The following is a 23,263-nucleotide window of genomic DNA, read 5'->3' on the forward strand; positions in this document are numbered from 1 at the left end:
TGCACCTGGTAGGCCTACATGGATCACACCGCAACCATCCTCATCTTCGTAATGGAGACTACAGTTGCTAGCATACTTTTGTCCCTCTTGATCCTGGTGTACAGAGGATTTGTGTCTGCAGTCTCCTAGGTCCATTCCTCTGTAGCAGGGATGATGGTTGCTCAGCCCCGTTCTTTGGGCCATGTTCTGGCCTCTCTTATGTTTGCTTTAGGAACAACTGCTTGTCCAGCCACCTACCCTAGAGAGTGAGGACCTTTGGTTTGGTGAGTGTTTTGCCTGCCCCCTGACTCGCACGCAGTCCTGCAAGGGCTGGCTGTCTTCCTTGGTCAGTCTGATCTCTCTCTGTTGTCTGGTGAGAGCTTTCCTGTCTGTGTTTCATGTCCTCCCCCAGTTCAAAGCTGTGTAGTTGGTTAATGGCTTAAAATGGTTTCCCAGGGCGTTCAGGGGCTACGCAGAGAGGAAGAGACGAAAACGAGAGAATGATTCTGCAGCTGTTATACAGAGGTAGGGCCCATTTTCTCCCATAGCCATAACCTTGCCTGGTGTTGCATGGGCCCTTCGGGTGTCATTAGTGACTCTTGATGACGTTGAACGTGGTTGTCCCTGTCTGTGTTACTGTTTGTAGGGACACTAGCAGTGGCTGTGTTGGAAATGTGGAGGTGAATGATGCTGCAGTGCTCAAGATAGCTGATCTCCATCTTCTTAAAGGAACACTGTCAAGCTTCTTTTAAGCTTCCAAATATAATATGCAGGATCTGTGTTTCAGTCAGAAAAATATATTATTATATATATAAAAAAATTAAAGATGCAATTTCCCTGGCCCTCTCCCCAATATTTGGAATTTGAGGTTAACCGAATACTTTTATGTGCTGTTACTACATCTACAAATGCACCTCAGAAATCTGAGACGTAGGCAAAATTAACGTGTCTAGTGACCGGAAGTGTATTTTCTTTAATTTGTTTTTAAAGAACAGAAAGGAAGGAAAAGGGGATGGGGACTGATTCCTTGTCTTACAGAAAGGTCCTGGTTTCCCTCTGCTGGCTTCACAGGGCACGTCACTTAGCCACTGTTTTAATCAGAACTGTTAGTTTTTGGTTTTTTTTTTAAATGTGCCAAAGCTCATGTATTTTGGCAGCCTCCTGGGAAGGATAACACAGCATTTGTGTGATTGGTTAAGAACTGCCATGATCACTTCAGCACTATTCAAAACAAAGTGGGAGAAAAACAGGAGGTTTGCTTAACTGGGAAATTGCCAGGAAGATTTTTTTTTTATTTATTTATTTAGCAACTTAAGGGTGGTGGGTTTTTTTCATTAATAATGAAGAGAAATAAGAATCAAAACTAAAGATGCAGTAAATAAATAGACAGTGTATCTTTAAAAAGAAAGAGATTTCTCAGAATTTTTTAGACGGAGGCGAGTCTTTGTTAGAAAACGGCTTGTTCACGTGGCTTGCAGGTACAGGAGTAGGAGTTGTATACCTTGGTGATGCTGTGTAGTCAGGATAGAGGACAGACTCATGTCGTCCTTGTGTTGAGTGGTCAGCGTGTCCCTTCTCCTCCTCCTGTGGACACTGAAGGTCTCGGCAGGTTTGTACAGCCCATCTGCACTTATCTCCTGATAAAGAGATGATAGGATAGCAATGATGAGCTTGTGGCTGTGCTGTGCCAGCAGACCCTGGCCAGCTGTAAGGATTGCCCAACAGTTAGTGTTCAGCTCTTCTCCAGGGAGTGGGGAGGACTCCAGCCCCACTGCAGTTTGGGATGCTTGTTGGGCAGCCTTTCACAGCCTCGGGTGTTTCGGAAGTTGAGTTGTTACCACACAACCCCTTCGGTGCTTGGCCCTGTGTGTCTGGGTGTGCAGGGAAGCTGGTTTGTGTGTCATGGCACGCAATGGATGTGGCCTCCAGAGTGAGTGATGCCCAGTGGTTTGCTGAACCTTGTGACTGCTGCAAGGAGGAGCTGGGGAGGAGAATGTGAGAGGTGCTGTTGGGAGTTTTGCAGAGTGTTGGTATATGTCAGTAATTCTGTCGTTGACTTCTGTTTGGTTAATGAAAAGGCTTCTCTGCAGAGTGCAAATGAGCTGCTTCAGGCAGAGCCGTGGAGTGGGGCTGCTGTGTCTTGGAGACCCTCTGGCTGGGATGGATACCGTGTGGGTGGCATGGGGTCCCGCAGACTGCATGGCAAGCTGGAGTCTGTCAGGAGGAGGAGTGTTCAGGAAAGGGAGTAATAAGGAGATTTTATCACTGTAACTCGAGGGATGCTTGTTGAATATTGATGGGTGAAGAGATCTTTCTAGTGATCAAATAACGCTGGGTTTTCTGGGTGCAATTGCAGGGGGCAGGCAGGAAGACTGGGCAGGTTTATGTAGCCCCAGTGCTCATAGAGCAGACTGCAGCTCCCCCAGGGGTGCTGTGCTGTCCTTTTGTGCTCACGTTACAAGCACAGAGGGGTCTGAGGACCAATACACCTGCAAAAAGCCCTCAGAAGGTGCCCACATTAAGAGGCAGTCCTAGGCTTGCACCTCCTTTCCAAAGTGCATTTTTTCTAGAAGAGCGGGGGGGCAGGGGGAAGGCCTTTGTCCCATTCTCGGAGCATTTAGTGTGATGGCTAGCCTTGAGCAGCTGGATTCTCCTTGGAGCTGCTCTCAGCAGTATTTAGGAGATGTCTAGAGAGCTGATCTCAACCCACGCTCATGGGAGGGACCAAGCTGGGAGTATCGCTCTTCCATGGCAAAGACTGCTTTATGCCCCTTGCCCCCCAGAAGATCTTCTGTGGAGAGGACAGTTGAGCATTTAACAGAAAAATGGATTTTACTCCAAAATGCCAAAAGCCCAAAGGATGTAACAGTGGCCTTGGCAATTAACATTGGTGCTCAGTGTCTGGTATGGTCTTAGTGTCTGGTATGATCTTCGTCTCGCAATGGACCATAAATGTTTTCATTCTGATGAGCTACAAGGTATGGCTAAGTCCTTTCTGTGTGAAGAACAACCCTGATTCCCTTAAAATATTGTATTTATTTGGATTTTAATTGAATGCAGTAAGACACCCCATGTTATCAGTCATGACATGCTCTAGAAGGCTTTGTACATAGAGCCGGTCCAGCACGGCTTAGTGAAGCAAATTATTTTAGTCTAAAGGGGGCAGTTGTCTGATCCATGGCAGTGAGTCTTCTTGGACCCAAGTAGAGCTAAAATAAAGCTTTGTAAAAGAACATTAATAGCCCAAGCGCAGATGGAAATTTGTCATGGAATAATGTTGCTCCCAGCTTCGCTACCCAGCTGCTAGTTTTCCTTCTTGAGTTGCTGAATTTGGTTCCTGATGACAACAGGAGGTCCAAGGCCAAAGCAGGGGACAGTGCAGAAGGTGGCGTGGGTTAAGCGCTCTCATTCCCATGAGGGCTGTGTTTGGGTTGATGTCTCTGTATTGGAGTAGACATATCTGACTTGCTCGGAACAACTTGATGTTGGTGCTGGAAGTGTCTTTCTAGTCCAATTAGTTTGCTAAAGCATCTGCATGGTTGTTAACATGTCCTTACTCATCCCACTAACTTGTGTGTGAGCCGGACGATTTGTTGTTTTACCTCTTTCACCAGCAGTAGTCCCTGTTGCTTGATGTCTGCGGTGTATGTTGGTGGGGCAGGAGGGAATCTAGGGAGGATCCCTCACTCCATGCAGGCTGCTGGTACATGGGCTCACCGACATCCCTGGGGACATGGGTGCTGCAGGGCAGGGTGAAGACACCCTAAGCAGAGTTCACAGAGGAGTGATGCTCTTCTTGCTAGTCCACCCGCTGCTGCTTCCCTCTGTCTCTTCTGGTGTCCTGTTTGGTTCCTGTCCTGTTTGGATCCTGTCTAGGTGAGTGAGGAGAAACTAAGGGAAACAGGTCTCTTGCACTCAGCAGGGCTAGACGAAGAGGCCCTTTGCCGTGGTCTCTCAGGAGCAGCCAGGACAGTCTGTTTTACACAGACCTGACTACAAAGTGTAACTGCTCCCCGAAGCTTACCCTCTGGTGGACTTTCCTCTGGAGCTGTGCACTCTGCAGCCCCACTGAACTCTGCCTGTGAGTCCTGGGCAGGGAAGCACATGGTCAGGCAGGCAGCGTTAGCAAAGAGCGGGCCCACGAGGACATTCAGCCTCGCTTAGCAGTGCTGTCTGAGAAGGAAGAAGCTGCTTCAGTCTTTCCCAGCTCTTTGCTCCGGAGAGCAGTATGGGCTGCATGGTTGCTAACAGCATGGGTGGGATTTTAGCAGCTGCTGTGAAGTGTTTGGGAACACGCACAGCCACGAGCATGGTGTGTGCATGCTGCCTAGCTGGGCAGAGCCTGGGCACCTCGCTTCTCCGCTGAAGCATGTGTGGAAGAAAGGAGAGGGGAGCAGCCGCTGCTGCTTACCAGGGGAAGAGGGAGCATTGCCAGCATGGGCGGTGGCAACGTCTTCAGCAAATTTACAGCACAGGTGCCTTAGTCATAGTAAGCCATGAGAAGCAGGCCGTGAGAACGGGACTGCCATGTAGGACCTCACTTGCCCTGTACCACCAGCCCAGGGAGTTCAGAATAAACAGCCACACTCTTGAAAAACGTAACCATCCCCAGCACTGAGTAGGTGCAGGCTGGGAACCCGGTCTCCAGCTTTTGAATGCCCAGAAGGAAATACACTGTCTTCCCAATTTTTTTTTTCATCTTTTTTTTTTTTTTTTTTTTTCAAGTGCTGGGCCCAAGTATGGCTTCATATTACCTTTCTCAGAGATTTTGTTTGGCCTTTCTTTCAGGAATTTTCGGAAGCACCTCCGCATGGTGGGGAGCCGAAGGGTTAAAGCACAAAGTAAGTGAGCACCTGTAAGATGTGGCTGTGAGGAGTTGGTGTTTGTGCCGGTGGGACACAGGGAACCCTACGTTGTACACAGATGCAGGTAGAAAGGACCTAGCATTTGGCTAGAGAAAGGATTTGACCTGCTGATGCCATTTTACTCTACCAAAAAGGCAGCCAGGTTGTTTCAAGTCTCCAGGACACACAGATGTCTGCAAGCAGCCTGTAAGCTATTTCTGAGGACCCTCTGCCTTGGCTGTGGGAGATCTCTGTGGCCGCAGTGCAAGGAGTGGAAGGAAGGCTGCAGCATCCTTGTCCCACGTGCGTGTGATTTTTCAGTGATCGCTGCTGTAGACACTTGTGAGGAGAACCAGAGCTGAGCGTTCAGCAGAGCTGTCGAGGGCTGCCTGGCCTCATACTGAAGCTGCAGACCAGCTGTGGCTCCTCGGGGACGGTCGGTACTTCATGTGCTGCACAGGCTGGCAGCTTTCTCTTTTCTCCTCCCCTGTCCCACCACCATCTCCATGGCAGGACCTGGTGGAAGGTTGTCTGGTGGGAGCTGAGAGGACGGTGGAAGGGAGAAAGAAGAGGATCAGGGAAGAGATTGGAACAAGGGGGAAATAAAGAAGTGTTATGCCTCACTGGAGAAGAAATCACCTCTTAGGCCTGGGAAATGGCAGTTCCCTTTCCCTGAGGAAGGCAACACTCCTCCGTAACTTGGTTGGGGCAAGTCCCTTATTGCTGTAAAATGGGCTCAGAATGGTGTAACCAGCTCCCAAGAGCTGAGGATTGCTCCAGAAGAGGAAACAGCTTGTTCTTCTCACCTCCTGGCCAGGCATCATGTACAGGCTGCCCACAGCAAAGCCTTGCTGAGTTGAATTTGCATGCTTACCCCTCCTTTCTCGTATGCCTTGGGAAGTGAACAGCAAACAGCATTGCCCTTTAAAGCGTCTTTATTGGCATCTGAGTTAGCACTGCCTGAAATGAACAGGGCTCACCTCCCCCTAGAGCTGTCTGGAAGTTCAGGCATGCTTCTGCCTTGGTAACTCTCGGGTCATGTTTTCAAAGCTTTCTTCATGTGTGCAATAGCTAAATACCTGGTTTTAAATGAAAGCTGAGGATGGAGATCACCTGAAGAACTTTCTGCGTGATTTGTCTCCCTGGACACCCACACTTGGACACACTGCAGCAGAGGACAGGTTGCTTCTCAGCTCTTGTAATGCAGATCTGCAGTGAATTCCTGTGCCACTAACATGAGAGGCTGTTACTAGATACACTGCAGCAAACTTGCTCTGTCTGCTACCAGAAATAGGTATTAGTGGCTATAAGTGGCTGTTAATCTAGGCGTAATGGCTCTCACATGGGCTTGCCAACTCAGACATTGTGGTTGGCAGTTCCCAGGAATTTGCCTGCGGTGTAGCCAGCTGGGCCAAGCTCCCTGAATTCTGCTTGGGAAATGCCAGTACAAACAATATAATGCCCCTTAGGAGAAAGGGAAAAAAAAAAAAAGTGAGGGGTGTCCTCACAAGAGTGCAGGCAAGCAAAAGCTGAAGGATTTCTTCTTTTGGTACAAAATTTAGAAAGCATGAGTTTTTCAGGGGCCGCCCTCTGATCCAGCTGTGATTGGGATGTCACTAGACAATGAAGAGAGCTCCTGCCCAAAAACAGATGTGAAGGGAGAACTGACTAGAGAACTACTGCCTCCTTCTGGTCATGTGTGTGCCATTAGCTGTTGAGTACAACTTCTCTGAGGCCTCTGAGTCAGAGCATTTACAATGGGACAGTGGAATAGCTTTGATTAAACTGAGGTTTGAGCAGTGTGTGTTTAAGGAGAGACCATCAAGCATCGTCCTTTTTGTGTTACAGACCCCATAATGGTCCTGCTCAGAAAGTGGGCACTGTGTCTTCTGCTGCCTAGCAGACAGACCCTTGTTTGCTGTATGGAAGTGGAAGAACAAGCACAGGGGAGTCCGTGATGTGTAGCTCTGGTGGAAATCTACTGGCTGTTTTGTTTTGCTGGCAGCAACAGAGGTGGCTTTGGAGTCTGTTAATGTCGTGCTTTGGTTTTATCCTAGCATTTGCCGAACGGCGTGAGAGGAGCTTCAGCAGGTCCTGGAGTGACCCGACTCCCATCAAAGCTGATTCCTTCCATGACTCTCGAGAAAGTGAGTTCTGAGTCCTTTGAGCTTCCTCCTGTGGCCGAACCCTCCAGCTGAGGTGTTGACTGGAGTCCCACTGGAGTAACTCCTCTGTGCCCTTTTGTCCCATCTGTGATCCTTTTTTAGTTTCATGAGATCTGAGCAAAATACACTCCAGGTATATGCACCTGTCCATCTGTGTGTACCAATATTTATTTGTAGAGCACAACGCATCTAACCTCATGTTACTGTGCTATTGCCAAAGGATACCCAGTGGTACAGCCCTCTTACAGCCCTCTGTTCCCATCATCCCTTATTCGCTCGGGACTGAAACAACCGACCTGGAAGCACACCAGTCGAAGGCTACATTCACCACAGTGGGGCTAACCTGGCTTCCTGTGCAAGGGCCCCTTGTGAGCTCTTTCCTAGGCTAGAATAGCTCAAGAGCACAGCTGCAGCACTCCATGAGATGTAGCTTTGATTTCCTGGCTGTGCTGGTTGCACAGATGATAGCTTGGGGCAATCTGATCTTCATTTGGGCTGCCAGGAATTCCTCTGGGAATCCCCAGTAATGCCGTGATGTTCTGCTTGTGGGGACTGAGATGCTGTTGTGTTAATTTAGAGAAGGAAATGCCAGCATCTTCCCACTGTCTTTTTATAAAGGGAATGGCTGTTTTACCCAGACTTTACTGAAATCCTGTAGGTAAGGGACTTGGCTGCTATGAGTGTGCCCATGTTGGAATGGGTTGTATTGTAAATGAATTTCACTAATGAAATGAACTGACCTACCAGGTAAGCATGAGTTCCAGCCTTCCTAGCTGTAGAAGACACTGTACCAGGTTGTAGGGGGTGATGTAGGAAAGGCCAGGTTCAAAACATGACCCGATTGTTCCTTTGCAGTCTGATTCCTCCCTCAGCTAACTCAGAGGCGAATGGAAAAGACATGGTTCAGACAGGCTCCAGGCACTGCCCAGTGACACGCGGACATCCCAAAAGGCACAAACAGAGGCATCTCGGTTCTCTTTCCTCAGTCCCTGGCTTCAGGGAACCATCTCTATTTTTAACCTTTAATGGTCAATTATATTCCTTCCAGATATTTTTTTCCCCAGGAGGCATTGAAGGCCAACAGGTAAGGTCAATTTGGAGAGCAAATTCAAGTATACTGTTGCAATACTACTGTGTTTGCTACGGCTGTCCTCACGCTCTGGGACTTCTCTGCCAGGATCAGTTTGACCACCAAGGCAGAGTTTCTTTCTAATCACTCAGAAGACATATTCAGAGCAGTAATTATTACAAGGAGACCAGCTTTGAAGTCTTTGGACTTTTGTTCATCAGCTTGGCAATGTTAAAGCATAGAGAGTCTGTCTGCCTTCTGTCTCCTCCTCCATTTCTGAAATGACAGGATGACTGTTGTGAATTAGCATTTGAAAGCTGACTTTTCATCACTCTCACAGTCACCAAGTTTGTGATGTGTGGTATCGGGCTCTGTGTGTGCAATTTCATTCGTTAAGTGTTTGTCTGTTTAGAGACACCAGCTCCAAAGTGTGGTGTCTATCGCTCTGTGGAAGAAAGGAGGGCACAAGTCTCATGGCTTGTGGTACCTCTTGCAAGGTAGCTGCCAGACAGGATCGAGTGGGGAAGGCAAGCTGTTCTGCCCTTGTAATGCGCACTTTGTTCTGGCAGGCCATGATCTTCAGGATTCCTGCGGCACTTTGGAGGGCGACTTTGACTTGAACTGGGAAGCAGAAAAGGAACTTGAAGCCATGGCATGTGACGGAGAAGACTTTATTCCACCAAAAATAATGGTGAGGGTTTCCAGCTTGGCTACCTGAGTCTACTCGGGCTCTGCCTGTCCTTTCAGAGCTGCTAAGTTTAGGATCTTCGTGGGAAGTCTTTTGTATAGGCAACTCTTCAGGTGTGCCTGAGGGTCACTCAGAGATCAGCCAAGACATGACATGGTATTCAGCATCTGTTATTGCTGGGGATAATGTGTTGAAAGAAAACTAGAAGCAGAAGGACCTGTAGTCCAACCCCAAATCAGAGCAGGACTGTCACCAACACTGACTCGAGTTAGTCTGAGTCTCGATAACCCTGATGATAGAGACCTGAGTCCCCAGTCCCAGCAGTCCCTCCCTCCTGTTATTTGCTGGATTTGCTTTGGAGCTATATGCCATTCTTTGAGGTGCCTTCTGCTCTTTTACCATTCTTTGGTGCTAGGCTTCCCCATGTGCTCCCCCCTGCTCTGCTCTGTGGAGTTTGGCAGACAGGACCAGGTTCTGATACATCCCTTCGTTGGCCACATGCACAAGCACTCAGGCAAAGTGGGGTCTCAAGCTTCCAGCTTATTCTCAGGGCAGCACCGCTAGTCCAGCACAGCAGTACTAGGTTTGAATGGGTCCTGCTAAGGCTTGGGAAGAGTGAAGGACAGGGAGACAGTTTGCTTTTCTGTGTGTTCCCAGGCTGTCTGTGCAGACTCAGCCTTAAAGCACCCTCAGGGCAAAGTGACCAGGTGAGATCCAAACACTAAGAACCCAACACTTGGGTTTGTTCAGCCCTTGACACCTCTGGTGTGTCTCTCCAGGTGCTGTATGTGATGATTGTTCATCCCTGGACTCTGTGTATTGTGCCTCTTCAGAAACCTTACGTTAACTCCCGTGTGGCCGAAGCAGTGATGTGCTGCCTGGGGGGAGGGAGGGCTTTGAAGCCAGCCCAAGCTGGAACCTAGGCTGCACTTACAAGCCCACCAGCTTGTAAATACTTGTACTGCCTGCTCCGCTCTCACAGCGATGGACAGAGGGTGCCTGAAATCCCCCACACAGTCAAATTGCCCATGTTCCTGTAGCCCTTTGGCTTGTGCTGATGGCAGGCCCATCCTTGTGGGCTTGCCAGGCAACCTGCATCTGCCTGACATCCTACAGGCTGTGTGCCTACCTCTGCCTGATGCCATTTCATCCCTTGGCTGGTTCCTGTTCAGGCATGCAGTTGTCCCACCACCAGCCAGTGATGCGTGCCAGTTTGAACAGTCCTCTACAGCCAGAAGCACAGACCCTTGCACAGAGGAAGTCTGTACAGAAGTGATCATACTGGGATACAGCCGTTCGTGGTGACGCACAAGCTTCTTCATCCTCTGTGTGCACAGGTCTCCCCTTTACAAATTGTTGTCTCAGACTCAGTCCTGCCCTTTGGGCAGAGCTGTGTGCTCATTTGTTGGGGGTTGAGGAGACTGTGACACACAGGGGTACTTGGCAGGCCCGGGGGTACTTTGCAGGCCCTGGGGGGCACTCTGTAGCAGACCAAAGGCTTGGACGACCTTCTCCAGGGATGCAGATAGGCTGGATTGGTTGCTAGTTTGGGTAACTCCCGAGAACAACTGAACAGGGCACTGTTATCACAGCCTTTGTGCTTCTGCCCAGACTTGACTGACTTCTCCTCATGCTGTTGCACTTCTTTTTTCCCCTACCAGCTCATTTCTTCCAAGGTGCCCAAAGCAGAGTATGTCCCAACTATTATCCGCAGGGACGATCCCTCTATCATCCCCATTCTCTACGTAAGTATATCACTTCTGCTATGTCTGGATGTGTGGGAGCAGGCTTTGTGCAGAGAAGGGTTTTTTTTGTGTGTGTGTGTGTGTGTGTGTGTACCTATCCCTAATTCCTGTTACAGTGATTCTGAAACACTGATGTGATTTGGAAAAGCATCAGGAAAGGGCTGGGGGGGGTGTGCTGAACCCAGATTTGAGGTCTGGAGTAGCTTTCTGGGGACTCGGGTCTAGGTGGAAGAGTAAGGCGTGGTGAAAATAGCACATGTGGGCTGCCAGACTATGCAGGCACAGCCAGGCAGCATAGGGAGATTAACAAGGGAAGGGAAGACAGGGCAGGCCTGAGCACACAAGCAGAGCTGTGTGTTGCCAGGCTTAGGGCTCCTCCTTATGCTCATCCTTAGACAGGATGAGCAGGACCTAGGAGCTCTGCAGTGGACCATGAACCCCATCACCCTGTGTACAGCAGTGCATCCCTGTCAGTCGTGAATTTAGCCTTGATTTTTCACTAGGAGTCCTGCCTGAGCAGGCGTCTGAAACACCAGCAAGGAGTCATGGGTCTCTTTTTCCTAATTACTTTATATTCACTTAATTTTAAAGGGAAGTGTTGGACTGACAGCCCAGAAAACTCAGTCTCCATGTGCAGCAGGCAGTGCTGCTGGGGGGTTTAGCTTTGCTGCCTCTCTGTGCATTGTACGGTTGTCCTGATGACCCTGCTGTGCCAGAGGCAGGGAGTGTGGCTGTTTGTTAGCCAGCTTGGATGCGTGTAATGGCGGAAACATGGGCCAAGAGGCAAATATGTTTTTGATGCTGACTGCACCTGATGGTATGTGCTTTGGACTTGTCTGCAGGATTCATCTCCAAGGCTTTGGATGGGCTTGGTCTTCATGGACCATTCAGTCTTCAGCTTCTTTGCTGAGACGTGGTTTAGGGTGGCAGTCACTGTGATGTGACTAGCAGCCATCAGTTGGTACAACCGTGCTCTTAGAGCATGTGTTTGCTTGGGAATGGGATTGTGTGTGATATTAGAGACTATAATAATCACATGGGAGCTGGTGTAGTAACAGTGAATCTTGATACGTCTTCTCTCTTGGTTTCCAGGACCATGAACATGCCACCTTTGATGACATCCTAGGTATGTGAGTGTTATTTCCTTTTCTTAACTCCTGCCTGTTGCAACTGTAACTGATCCATATGTCGCTCCACTGCCCTGTCCTCGGCTGCCGGTCATAAAGGTGTTCTTATCACCCCAGTGACACCCGACAGTCAGGTGGCTGCTGTTGGATGTGCTGCAGTAATAAAACTTTGCTTCAGTAGTCCATTTTCTATGCCAAGCTCCCTGTTTATGAAAGGGAAGCTGAGGCACAGGGCAGCAAAGGTTCATCGTACCCTTGTAGGTGAGCGGGAGCATTAACGGAGGGTCTGGCACAGTGCTGTGGTCACTGCAGAGCAGTGCCTGGTGCTGCACTGTGCCTTCTCTGCCCTGGGATGTGCTGGGGTTTCCCGCTTTCTACAGCATGAAAACAAAGGTTTTGCTTTGACGTCGGTGGGAATATGTGCTGAGCACTCTCACAGCTCAGCCTCCTGCCTTCAGGACTGAAGTGAGAAGAAATAAGATTAATTTTTAACTTCTTCTGTGGTTCATCTTTTCCGACATGTGTTTTGCAGAGGAAATAGAGAAGAAGCTTAACATTTATCGGAAAGGCTGCAAAATCTGGAAGATGCTGATATTTTGCCAGGTACATGAAAGTTGTTAAGCGCTTGGGTGGTTTGTTACAAATTTGTCTTTTTCTACAGGGAAAATTACATAGAGGAACCAATACTCCAAAGCCAGGTTCTGTTGAAGGAACTGAGTGCATATGGCTTTCATTTCTCACTTCCCCAGACAACAAGCAGTCTCACGTTGCTGTGATAGCAGGAAATAAAATCTGATTTAGTGTGGCCAACTCCAGAGCTGGGCTGCTGCTCAGCTGCTTTCAAGGAAACCCAGGCAAACCAGCATTAGCGCAGACCTCGAAAGGAGGATTTCAGAGAAAGGAACAAGCATTTGCAGTCTGATGGTTACAGTTTTCAGTATGACAGTGGCAGTGGTGGGTGTTGTGAATCGGACTGGCAGATGGCACAGCTTGGAGCTGGAGGCCGGCGTACGCGGGAGAGGGGTCGGAGTAGAGGCTTGCCGAGCTGTGGGTGGGCATGTTCAGGCCTTGCTGGATCTGGAGCTTGCTGGGGATTTCCTTCCCAAGTCCCTTGTTCCTCAAGGGGTGCAGCTTTGGACTTCCCTGGCAGCTGTGCAAGGAAGCTTGAAATGAGAAGTTAGGAAGGTAACCTAACTTGAACTCCCTCCCGTGTGCCTAATGGTGCAAAATAGTGGGGTTTGCAGCACACTGACCTGCAGCTCTTAATCTTCCTGATGTTGTGCTCAATCTTTTTATGCCTGCTACTGCCAAAGGCAAGTTCTTCTACAGTGAAATCTTGTGTGCTTACCCCTGCTTTGCTCAGCTTCTCATCTGCCTACCACGGCAAGTCCCCTAGCATCCCCAAATGAAAGGGACTTTCTTGTCTTCCCTATCACTCTCCAGCCACCCACGATGAAGGTTTTTTTGACTATTACTGTGCTTTTCTGGAGTGAGGTGGGCATATAACAGTAAAAACCAGAGAATCCAACCCCCAACATACTCCCCATATGTGATATTTCCTGAGCAAGTGCATGTGGTGTCTGCTATGGGGGTTACAGCAGCCGTGCCAGCTGGGCGTGTCTGCTCTGCTCCCTTGTGGCACTTCTGGGTATGGCTGTGCCGGACAAGAATCACATCCAGGCTTTGTTTCTTCAGGGCCTGTGCTAAGTGGTTTGCATTTGTCTGTCTCTATCTTGCAGGGAGGTCCCGGGCACTTATACTTGTTAAAGAACAAAGTTGCCACTTTCGCCAAAGTGGAGAAGGAGGAAGATATGATCCTGTGAGTGGCTGTGTTATGTTCTGGACTTGCTTAGCATTTTTCTGCTGGGTTTGCTGAATGTTTGTAGCACGTGGCCTAGAAGGAGAGGTTGAGGGAGCTGGGGTGGCTTGGTGAGGGGAAGAGGAGGCTGAGGGGGGACCCAATAGCAGCTCACAGCTCCTTCTGGGGGAGCCGTGAAGGTGACAGAGCTGAGCTTGTCCCTGGGGTGGTGCAGCCAGGTGGGGCAGGTCACCAGATTATGCTTTTATCTGCTGTTAATGTATGTCTGGACTAGAGACTATCAAAAGAAGAAAAAAACTGATGCTTCCTCTCCTCACAAAGGCTTTGCTGACAAGAAACCAGAACATGCACCTCATGCCTCTGTGGCTCAGAAGTGGCTGAGATAGCATTTCTAAGCAGGCAACTAGTGGCAGAAATCCAAACCATTCCCCCCAAGCTGTCTCCAGTAACTGCCCTCGTAATTGCAGGGGGAAATGGAATTTGTCTCTGCAAAGTCTGCTCAAAGTCTAGCACATGACGGAGGGGGGTTTTCACTAACAAGCCAGCCTGTCAGCTGGAGTTGCTGAGGCACTTTTGCCTCTCCTTGCAGAGAGTTAAGCTTTGCCTGTTTTGCTGCCTGCTCGCTTGTGCTGGCTCAAACTTCCTTGGCTAGCAGTGCTTCGTTGTGGGGGAGAGGATGTATACCAACCTGTTCCTACACAACTTTTTGTTGGCATGAGAACATCAACATCTGTTCGGCGTGCTCTCATGCTCTGGCATAAACACTGTGAATAAAATTCTTAGGCACGTGTGCACATACATGCTTCTGAACGTCTTCCAGGCATAGTTGGTCTGAAGTCAGTAATTCAGGAACCTTCAGAAAGCTGTGAACACACAGCTGAAAACTTGGATGCTTGGAAGTGAGTGTCTGCATCCAACCTGTCCATGCCTGGGAGGGAGGGAGTCCTGAGAAAAGCTTACACTGCAATCTGATCACAGACCCCACAGGGCTTCGGAGCCCAGCAGAAGCCTGCTGTAACCCACTGCACAGGGGAGGCGGTTGTCTTTCATGTCCCTTAGGCACAGTGTGCCTGGTCAGGAGTTGTCAAAATGTAAAGTGGGTCTGACTGGCTGGCTAACATGGAACAGCCTGCTTTGGTGTTCTCTCCCTAGCTGTGTGGAAGAACGACCTCCCCAGCTGCTCTCTGCTGATTTCATGCCCTGGAAATGAACCAGCACACTGATAACACTCGTATTCAGAAAGGGTAATTGTTGATAGAAATGAGAGAGAGGAAATTGGAGGGAACTACTACAAAAAGAGGATGCTTAGTAAAGCTGTCAGTCTAAAAGCACTCCTGGTGGATTTTGCTCCCTTCTCTTCACCTCGGAGCTTCCTTGGCTCAATGGGCCGCTCCTTCTTCCCTACAGCATGACTCGGACCTGCTCCTCCAGCCCTTGCTCTGCCCCTGTTCTTCCTTGTCTAAGAACCAATAGCTCTTCCTGAGGAGCTTGCTCCTCGGGCTACAAGCCTCAGGCCCCTTCTGAGCAGTGTGTGCACACACATCCTTGTGATTACTTATGTGTATGAGGAGATAGATATTTTTATTTATTTTTTTTAGATTATGTATTCTGTTTTTTCGTGTTTCTCCCAGCTTCTGGAAGAGGTTGAGTCGGCTGATGAGTAAAGTCAATCCTGAACCAAATATCATTCACATCATGGGCTGCTACGTTCTTGGAAACCCCAATGGGGAGAAGGTAAGAGCTTCCCGGATCGCTTCTCTGGGAATGTCTGATGAGTAGCACCAAGCCCAGGGGGTCAGTAGTCACACTGTGAAATCTAAACCTTCCTCTTCGGCTGTGGGGAAACACGCTGCCATCCTGTCCCATGAGTGGCGAACCACCCTATGGATTGTGCCTTCCCCAGAGGGCAGGGGAGGAACGATAAGCAACACGCAGGAAGGGACAGATACCAAAGCCTTTGGGGGGAACAGTCATTCCAAGCATTTTATTTACTGATGAGCTAGGTGTTCTAAAGGACATGTAGTGGAAGGTTTTTTTAGAGGTAAGGAACAAGGATGGGCAATTCTGGGTGCCCTGGAGTTCACCTTTGTTTTCAGCTGCTAACTCTTGATATGTTTTCCTTTCAGCTATTTCAGAATCTGAAAAACTTAATGAATCCTTATAGGGTTGCCTTTGAGTCTCCACTTGAACTATCAGCTCAAGGTATCTCTTTTCTGTACAAAGACATATCTTCTTGATCAGCCTACCTCCTTCAGTGGGCATCTTCATGAAAAAGCAATTTTGAGCTCCCTTAAGCTCTGCCATGGTCATTCCTTTACTTGTAACCACTTTGTGTAGTTTGCTTGCTGAACCTGGGTTTTTCCCTTGCAATTCCTCCGTGTTCACATTTCAGCTATCCTGTTTGTTGTGCCTGAAGCTGCAGAGCCCTCTACCAGGGTACTGGTAGTGGCAAAGTAGCCTAAATAATAGGCTGCTTTCCAGGCTGAGTTTAGGAGATTCGCCGTATTACTAGAGCATATGAAATCCATGGGAGTGATGCACATGGGAGCAGAACCTTTGCTGCAACCATGTGTGCAGGGATCTCTTACTGTTACTGAGCAAGTTGTGTCACCAACAAGCAACTGCAATGTAGCCCATTACAGCCATTCTGTATCTTGGTCTGCTTTGCTCTTTGCTGCCTGTAGCTCAAGATATTTCAAGGGGCTATAGAATTTTTCCTGTTCTTTGGTCAGTCTAATTAATTATGTGTGCAGTTTCAAAAGCGATATACAGTCGACTTACTCTGAAGTTGCTCTTGTTTTATCTTTGCTGTAGTCCTTGGTATTTTGTTCTCTTGGAAGATAAAAACATGCAGCATTAGGCTATAAGCACTGTGGATACTTCCTCTGCTGCTCACAGCTGGCATCAGCACTGATGGATTATTCTTAACTCCCACTTACTGTCATAGGAATGTATGGGAGTTGAGCATATTTGTGCTGCACAGAGTGCTCTGTGCGTGTCCTTTCGAGGTTTGGACCCAGCTGTATGCAGTGCTGGCGCAGATCCCACAGCAAATATGCTCCTACATGTGTGCCAAGGAGCAACCTGCAGGGAAATTCCTGGGTTTATGTGCAGCTTGGCAGGCAAGGCAGCAGGTTCTCTGTGTGTGCATTTAAGCAGTTGATCTTTCAGCAGGCTGGGCTGAAGAATACACCTGAATTTATCCCCTTGATCCATCTGGGACGCGCTAATAGTGTACCCTCTCTAATCCTTTGCAAAGTCATCTGAAACTAATCTTAATCAGGCCTCAAAAGCGAAAATCCCCTCCTTGAGCCCTGTCTCGGAGTCTGGGGTTGTTTGCCCTTGTGTTTTCAAATGCACTTGCTGCCCCCAGCGCCAGCCGTGTGCATGGCCTTGCAAACCCCCCCACCTTCAATCAGAGGTGCCAGTGCTGCAGAACTTGCATTAGTGCGTCCTGTTGTGCTCATTGCTGTGAGAAAAGACAGCTCTGCAGGACAGAGACAGCCTGTTAACGTTAATTTAAAAAAAAAAAATTCAATTTTCCATGTTAATTATTTTTAATGTTCCCTGCAAATCTTTACAATGGGTTTACTCTTGATTTGTAATTTTTTTAAGTCCCTGTGCCACGTTGCCTTGTGCAGGCTGTTGGAGCTGTTGGCTGATACTCTACAGCCCCCAGCCCCTCCTTCTGCAGTCAGCACAAGAGAGGTCAAAGTCTGGAGACAGACTTTGTGTTCAGTTCCCACCCCCATGGACAAACCCTGCCAGGGGGTTATTCGTGAGCTTTTCATGATTTGAGGAGATCTAAAAAGGCACTTGCTTCTCAGGGGCACCTTCACATGCCTTGGCTGAATGTCAGTATTTTCCAAATGAGGCATATAGATGGGTTCTCCTGTGCTTCTGCCTACAGGTGGGTTGGGGTCTTTTTGCTGCTGCGGCTTCTCGCATCTCTCCCTTGTGCTGCAGGGTGTAACCCCTCTGCTTTGTTTCACTTCTCCTAGGTAAGCAAATGATTGAGACTTACTTTGACTTCCGCCTTTACCGCCTCTGGAAGACCCGCCAGCACTCTAAACTATTGGATTACGATGACATTTTATGAGCTGGAGAAGACTTTACGAGAATAAGTTGATCACTAGTGTCCAAGAAGTCATGCTTATTGCAGAGAGACTTTTTTATTGGCACAGGGAGCCCTTCAAAGCCCTATAGGAGGCAGCAGTGCTAAAGAGAGGGAAGAAGGAGCCCTCGGAAGTGTGTCAGGAGGAGAGTGTCTCCTGGGTCAAGAGAGACTGAAGGGAAGGGGGTTGACACCTCACTCGCCTCGGGTCAGAGCCGCGGTGTCTCAGGAGGAGCTGTGTGAAATGAGGACAGGATGGAGTTCCTTGAAGAACTGAGCTGTTTTGGGTCAGAATGGGCCAGATTTGATTCCAGGTCCTTTTAAAGACTTTTGAAGCTCAGGTTTTCTTACAAAAAATAAAATCAATTACCCATGCACTATGATGAAGAAGTGACCAGAGCACAGAGGAAGGAGGGGTTTGTACTGGTGACAGCTTCTGTGCTGGGGATCTTGGAGAGCAAGGACTGCTACACCTACTCCTGCAAGCTTAGATCAAGACGATCCAGTTTCAGTGTGAATATATACTGGAATATAGAATTGAAATCTAATTCTTTTGTTTTGTTTAATAGAAAATAAGTGCAATTTTTATAGCAAGAGGGGTAAAATCCCTCCCAATATTTAATTAGTTAAAAATAACACACCAGTAACCAATAGATGAGGTATTTTTGGTCTGCTTGAAAATATATTCAGAATGGTAATATATCTTCTGTAGACATATTTAATCACCAGCAAACATGGTTTTAACATAACTTAGCAGACCCTGCATGTCTGCTGCATTGATTAATCCGGTTTGGTTCGTTACTTCCAGAGTAGCTGTGTTGCACTAAGTGTATGTGCTCTCACAAATGTGTATTTCTCCTCCAATTAGACACAACTTTATTACTTTCTATTTTGCTGCTTGCAAAACTATGGGACTTTAGTTTTGCTGAAATACTTTAGGTTAGAAATACAGTACCTGGCTGAGAAACCTCCGTCAGGTTAACTATGGTATAAAAATGAATTAGAAATTAATAGCCATGGTAATTACGTGTTCATGCCAGTGTTCTGCTACGTGTTGAGAGACGAGTTCTCTTTCTAGTCTGCTGTGTGGCGCAGCGCAGTCACACAACCGTCAGAAATGCTCCAAGAAGACTGTTCCCTGAGGCATTTGGACAAAATGCTTCTGGAGGAGCGCAGCATGAGTTTGTAGCATGAGTTTGAATCTTCCCTGCGCTCACTTGATTGCCAGTTGTTTGTGCATAAACCACCTCTTTTTCCAGTGCTAAAAAGACCCATTTATTGGTCTGAGCTGCTCACGTCCCTTCCTGAGTAGGACAGAGTAAACCCAGAGCTTTGTCAGAGCAGCCGTGGTTTGAGAACCCAGATTTGTACTTGACATCTGAGGATATATTTTGGAATATATTTACTTTTTGTTTGTTTAGGTCAGGGAGTTGTTTTTTATTTTGGGAAGGTTTTTTTTTTTTTCATCTTCTACTCTCCTGTCCAGAGGATAAATGCTACTTACAGTCTGCATAGGTCATTCTGGCAGTTCTGGGAGGCAATTATTTCTTTTAGAAGACTTATTTCTTTCAGAAGTAAAATATACCGGAGAACTAACAGGGATGGATTACCTTGGTTTCCTGGTATCTGAAATTAGTTGATTGTGAAGTGAAGGAAAATATATGTACAAATCTTCTTTTGTACAAAAAGAACTAGTTGTTCTGATCTGTAGAGTACTCCTTCCCCTGTGACATATCTGTGGTTGTAATTTTGGGGAGCAGTTCAGCAGAACTGCTGAGAACCCTGTACATTTATAGCAGTTTTATAGCAAAACTTTTGAAGAAATCATGTATATATAGTAAGTAGGGAGAGGAATAGGTGAGAGGGATGGTTTAAAGTCATTGAAAGCAGCACATTGAACCAAGTAAGTCTGGGCGGTCACCTCCCCCTCTGGCTGGGAGGTGTCGGGAAGCCGCCCTGCTGAGCTGGCCTGACCTTGGGAGGTTTTGTGGCTACGTCTCATCCCTGGCTGGACTCGTATCCTCTGGGCTCAGTCATGTTTTCCAGACTTGTGGTGAAGGGGGTGACAGGCACCGGGCTGTAGCTTTTGGAAGAAAATGCCAGATATAAAAAAGAAAACAAAATGTATGCCAATTCTCTGTTACTGAACATGGTAGCTTCCACCAGCTGTGCCTGTGAGAGGTGGTAGCTGTAGGTGTAATGAAAGTGTGGAGTCATGTGTTATTTGGAGAAGAAAACGGTAGTGGCAGGATTAAAATGCTGACACAAAACTCTCTCCCTTTCTGACCCTTTTACCTCCTATGGTTATGCTCCTGAGTGGAGACAGACAAACTGTTCTTCCTTTCTCTTTTCTAAAGTAAAATCCCAATTCCGTGAACTTGGTAGCATGAATGTAGCATTGTGGAACTGTTGAAAACCTTATTTAACTCTGAAAGGGCCCGTTTATGTATCCACTTCAGTGATTTTTCTGTAGAGCTATTGTATATCTATCCTCATCGACCACTTGTAGGGGTGCGAAGTAGAAAGGTAGTTTGTACAGTTGCGTAACTTCTGTAGGAAGATGTGTGTTTGAGTGAACATTATGGACTGTTTTACTGGTGCGGTTGACTATAGTATGGTGTAATGACAAACGATGAATGCATTTCTCTCTTTTCCAAAGATCCATATTCCTCATAGTTTGTGATGTTTATGACATGAGCGTATTATTTCCTTTGTAGTGTTCATTTGACGAAAGAGATGAAATACTCTAAAAGCTGTGACTGGAAAGACAATAGAATTTTGATGTTTAAAGTCCTCTGTGCAAATAGCGTCATTGAAGTTAACCATTTCTGAAAGAGGAAAACAAATTTCTTCCCCTCTTTAACTGGTTGAATTTTTCACGTGGCTGCTGGGAAAGGAAAGGATCAGCAGAGAGGGTAGGATGCAAAAAAAAAAAAGTAATTATTTAAATTTTAGAGTTAAAAGTAGAGTCTGTAACTTCATCGGTTGGACCAGCCTGTAAAGGATGACCTCTGGGTGTGTGCTTGCTCCGTCACAGCCAGGACATCCCCTCCGCAGAGGCTGAACGCCTGGAGCGCCTCTGCAGCATCTTCTCCAGGGGTGTTGAGGACATCCCCGGCAGTGCCTGCGGGGCACAGCTCGCCCGTTGGGAGCTCTTCCTCAGGGCAGTGTGGCTGCTGAGCACACAGGACAATTTGTCGTTCCCCTTCTACCTGCTGCTTCCCACTCGTGGGGTGTGTCAGTCTGAAGCCCTGAAACCAGTTTATCCACACGCAGTTGGTAATTGCTGTCTGAATTGGCTTGGTGGAGCTCACCTCTAATAAGGGTAATTGGAGCAAGCAGTTCACGGGACAGTTGAGCTCCCGTCCCTGCCCATTCCAATAGAGGATCGGCAGCCTGGTCACACCGTTATGCTCAGCCCCACCACGGGGAACTGCTGCTGCAGCTCCTGCGTGTTCTGGATTTGCTTTTTAGCAAGTGCAGGAGAAACGGGGGACACCTGGTTAACCCTGGAGAGCAGCAGATTCATTGGGATAATTAAATTGGGTGCCAACCCTGGCTGTTCACCCCAGCTGCAAGTGGGAGTTTCTGCTGCTCTTGCTGTGAGGCAGTATTGGATGTGACCCCAAGCCCCTTACCCTGCTGGACGAATGTCAGCAGAGCTCTGCTGGTTGCGTTACAGCCTGGGCTGGGACTGACAGCTCCAGGAGAGGAGAAGGGTGCGCAGCAAGTGCATCAGCTGTCCCGCCTGCTGCCCCTCCGCCTGGCTCACACGCTGGGAGCAGCCCCCAACAGCTTGGTGCCGGCGTAGTATATCCACTCGGCTGTAGAGGCTTGGGGGGTGGGCAGTGTTGTATTTTTGATTGTGGCACTTGTCTTATACAGGGTTTTCCAGAGAGGCTTTTCTCATTTGGCTGGGAAGGAAAGAGAAGAAGAAAATTCAGTTACCTGAGGGACATAGAAATGGGTAAAAGAGACACAGCTTTTTGCACCTCTCCTTGTGCTGCAGCCGCCAACTTCCTTTTGCAGCTGACCTCCGGGCCTGGGATGGGAAACGGATGAGTTAGCAGATAATTCCTTCCTGCATTAAAAAAAAAAAAATAAAAAAACAAAACCAGAAAAATCCTTGTAGCTCTAGCAAAACATCTGACTGCAAAAGACAACAGCCAACGCATCCTGCCGTGTGCGAGGACTCAGCTGTGCGCACCCATGAGATCCCACCTGCATCTGCCTCCCAGTGCCTCTAGAGCCGCCCGAGCCACGGCCCGTGGGGAGCTCCACGCTGCCTCTGCAGAGGGGACTCAAAACAAATTTGTTCTTCATTTCTCAGCCTGGACTTGTTGCTTGGCACAGGTTTCCTGCTCCAGGGGCTTCTGGAGTACATGTGTACGTGTGTTCACATCGTCTCTTCACACACAGTCTCTTTCCCATGGTCTGGGGGAGATGCTCCCCCTCAATTGCCCCGGCAGCATTATCGTTGTCGTACATGTTGTGTTAGTGTCTCTCCAGCTCCTGGCACACATCCGTTTCACAAATAGCTGCTGTTGTTTCGGGACGTGACCACGTTAGTGACCTATGGCTGGGAGTTCCTGTTCCCAAGGCTCTGTTGGCAGAGTGACTGCAAACACTGCTTCATCACCTTCAGGCAACGTAAGTGGCGTTAGTTGAAAGAATGGAAAACACTGATTTTAAATAGCCAGCCTGGCAGGATCTGGATGTGGGAGTGCGTCCTTAATCCTGGCCCAGACAGGAGGTGGAATGACAGGCTTGCTCTGCTGTCTTGGTGTGACTGTAAACATTCAACCCATGAAAGCCCAGTTGAAGAGTCACACTTGTGTATTATTAACATATTGGTCCAGGATAAAGTATGTTACTGTATGATTAAAAAAATCCTTCCAGGCCCTTGGCAATTGGCGCGTGTTGCTGGAACCATGCCAGAATATCAGAGGATGTGCTGGGTTGTGTCACCGTTCCTCGGGCGATCATGCCACGCTGCCGGTTTCAGGCCACAGCATTGCAGGTACACATTAAGCTGAACCACTTTGTACTCTGGGCTTTGCCGTGACGTTCCTGGAGCTGGTGATACAGACAGCCCTTCCTGAAGGATGCCACGCAGATATCCTCCCAAGGGATATCGAGCGGCAATACCATTTTCCATACCATCTGTAAAAAGTTGTTTGTAATCCTGTGTCTTGTCCCACTGATGACAGAGTACCCGTGGCTTTCTGCAACTTCTGTGGGAAGTGGTTTTTAATTCTCAGTTGTGGAAACACAAGCCAAAGTCAACTGGAAACTGTTAATTGTCTTGATGACATGTCAGCCTGCTAATAATATCATCTACTCGAGCTGAGTGAGTAAATGTGTGGTTTAATGACCGCGGACCTGATTGCAATCATTGTTACTCCCAGGTAGTCCTGCTGTGTCGTCGGCAGAATTATATTAATAAGATAAGATAAGATACCAGAGTTTGCTGTCTCTGCCTGAAACACCAGTGCGCAATCTCTTGCTGAGGTTGTGTGTGAGCTGTCAAAGAGTGGTAGGAACTGGTGGCCGCTTTCATTCAGAAATAAATTCAGCCTGACATACTGCCAATCAGTGTGAAAAACTTAAAGACTGGAAGGAATAAACATTATGGGCATTAAATGTAAAGAATCCATCTGAAGGGAAGATAAATTGCATTTTTCCATAAATGTTTAGTAAATTTTAAAGAACT

General features: G+C 47.9%; 1 protein-coding gene across 1 annotated transcript in view; it reads left to right on the forward strand.

Annotated features, from left to right (window-relative positions):
• The window catches only part of NSMF (NMDA receptor synaptonuclear signaling and neuronal migration factor), a 36,461-nt gene extending 18,633 nt beyond the window's left edge, over window positions 1–17,828 (forward strand). The window contains exons 6-16 of the mRNA XM_009636311.2: window positions 436–504; window positions 4,768–4,820; window positions 6,881–6,970; window positions 8,627–8,748; window positions 10,407–10,490; window positions 11,583–11,616; window positions 12,150–12,220; window positions 13,357–13,436; window positions 15,068–15,170; window positions 15,563–15,638; window positions 17,438–17,828. Of these exons, the coding sequence (XP_009634606.1) occupies window positions 436–504; window positions 4,768–4,820; window positions 6,881–6,970; window positions 8,627–8,748; window positions 10,407–10,490; window positions 11,583–11,616; window positions 12,150–12,220; window positions 13,357–13,436; window positions 15,068–15,170; window positions 15,563–15,638; window positions 17,438–17,535 (880 nt within the window). The 3' untranslated portion in view covers window positions 17,536–17,828. The remainder of the gene's footprint in view (window positions 1–435; window positions 505–4,767; window positions 4,821–6,880; window positions 6,971–8,626; window positions 8,749–10,406; window positions 10,491–11,582; window positions 11,617–12,149; window positions 12,221–13,356; window positions 13,437–15,067; window positions 15,171–15,562; window positions 15,639–17,437) is intronic.
• The last annotated feature ends 5,435 nt before the right edge of the window (window positions 17,829–23,263 follow it).

Source organism: Egretta garzetta, unplaced genomic scaffold (assembly GCF_000687185.1).
Source record: "Egretta garzetta isolate BGI_Z169 unplaced genomic scaffold, ASM68718v1 scaffold143, whole genome shotgun sequence".
Taxonomy (NCBI): domain Eukaryota; kingdom Metazoa; phylum Chordata; class Aves; order Pelecaniformes; family Ardeidae; genus Egretta; species Egretta garzetta.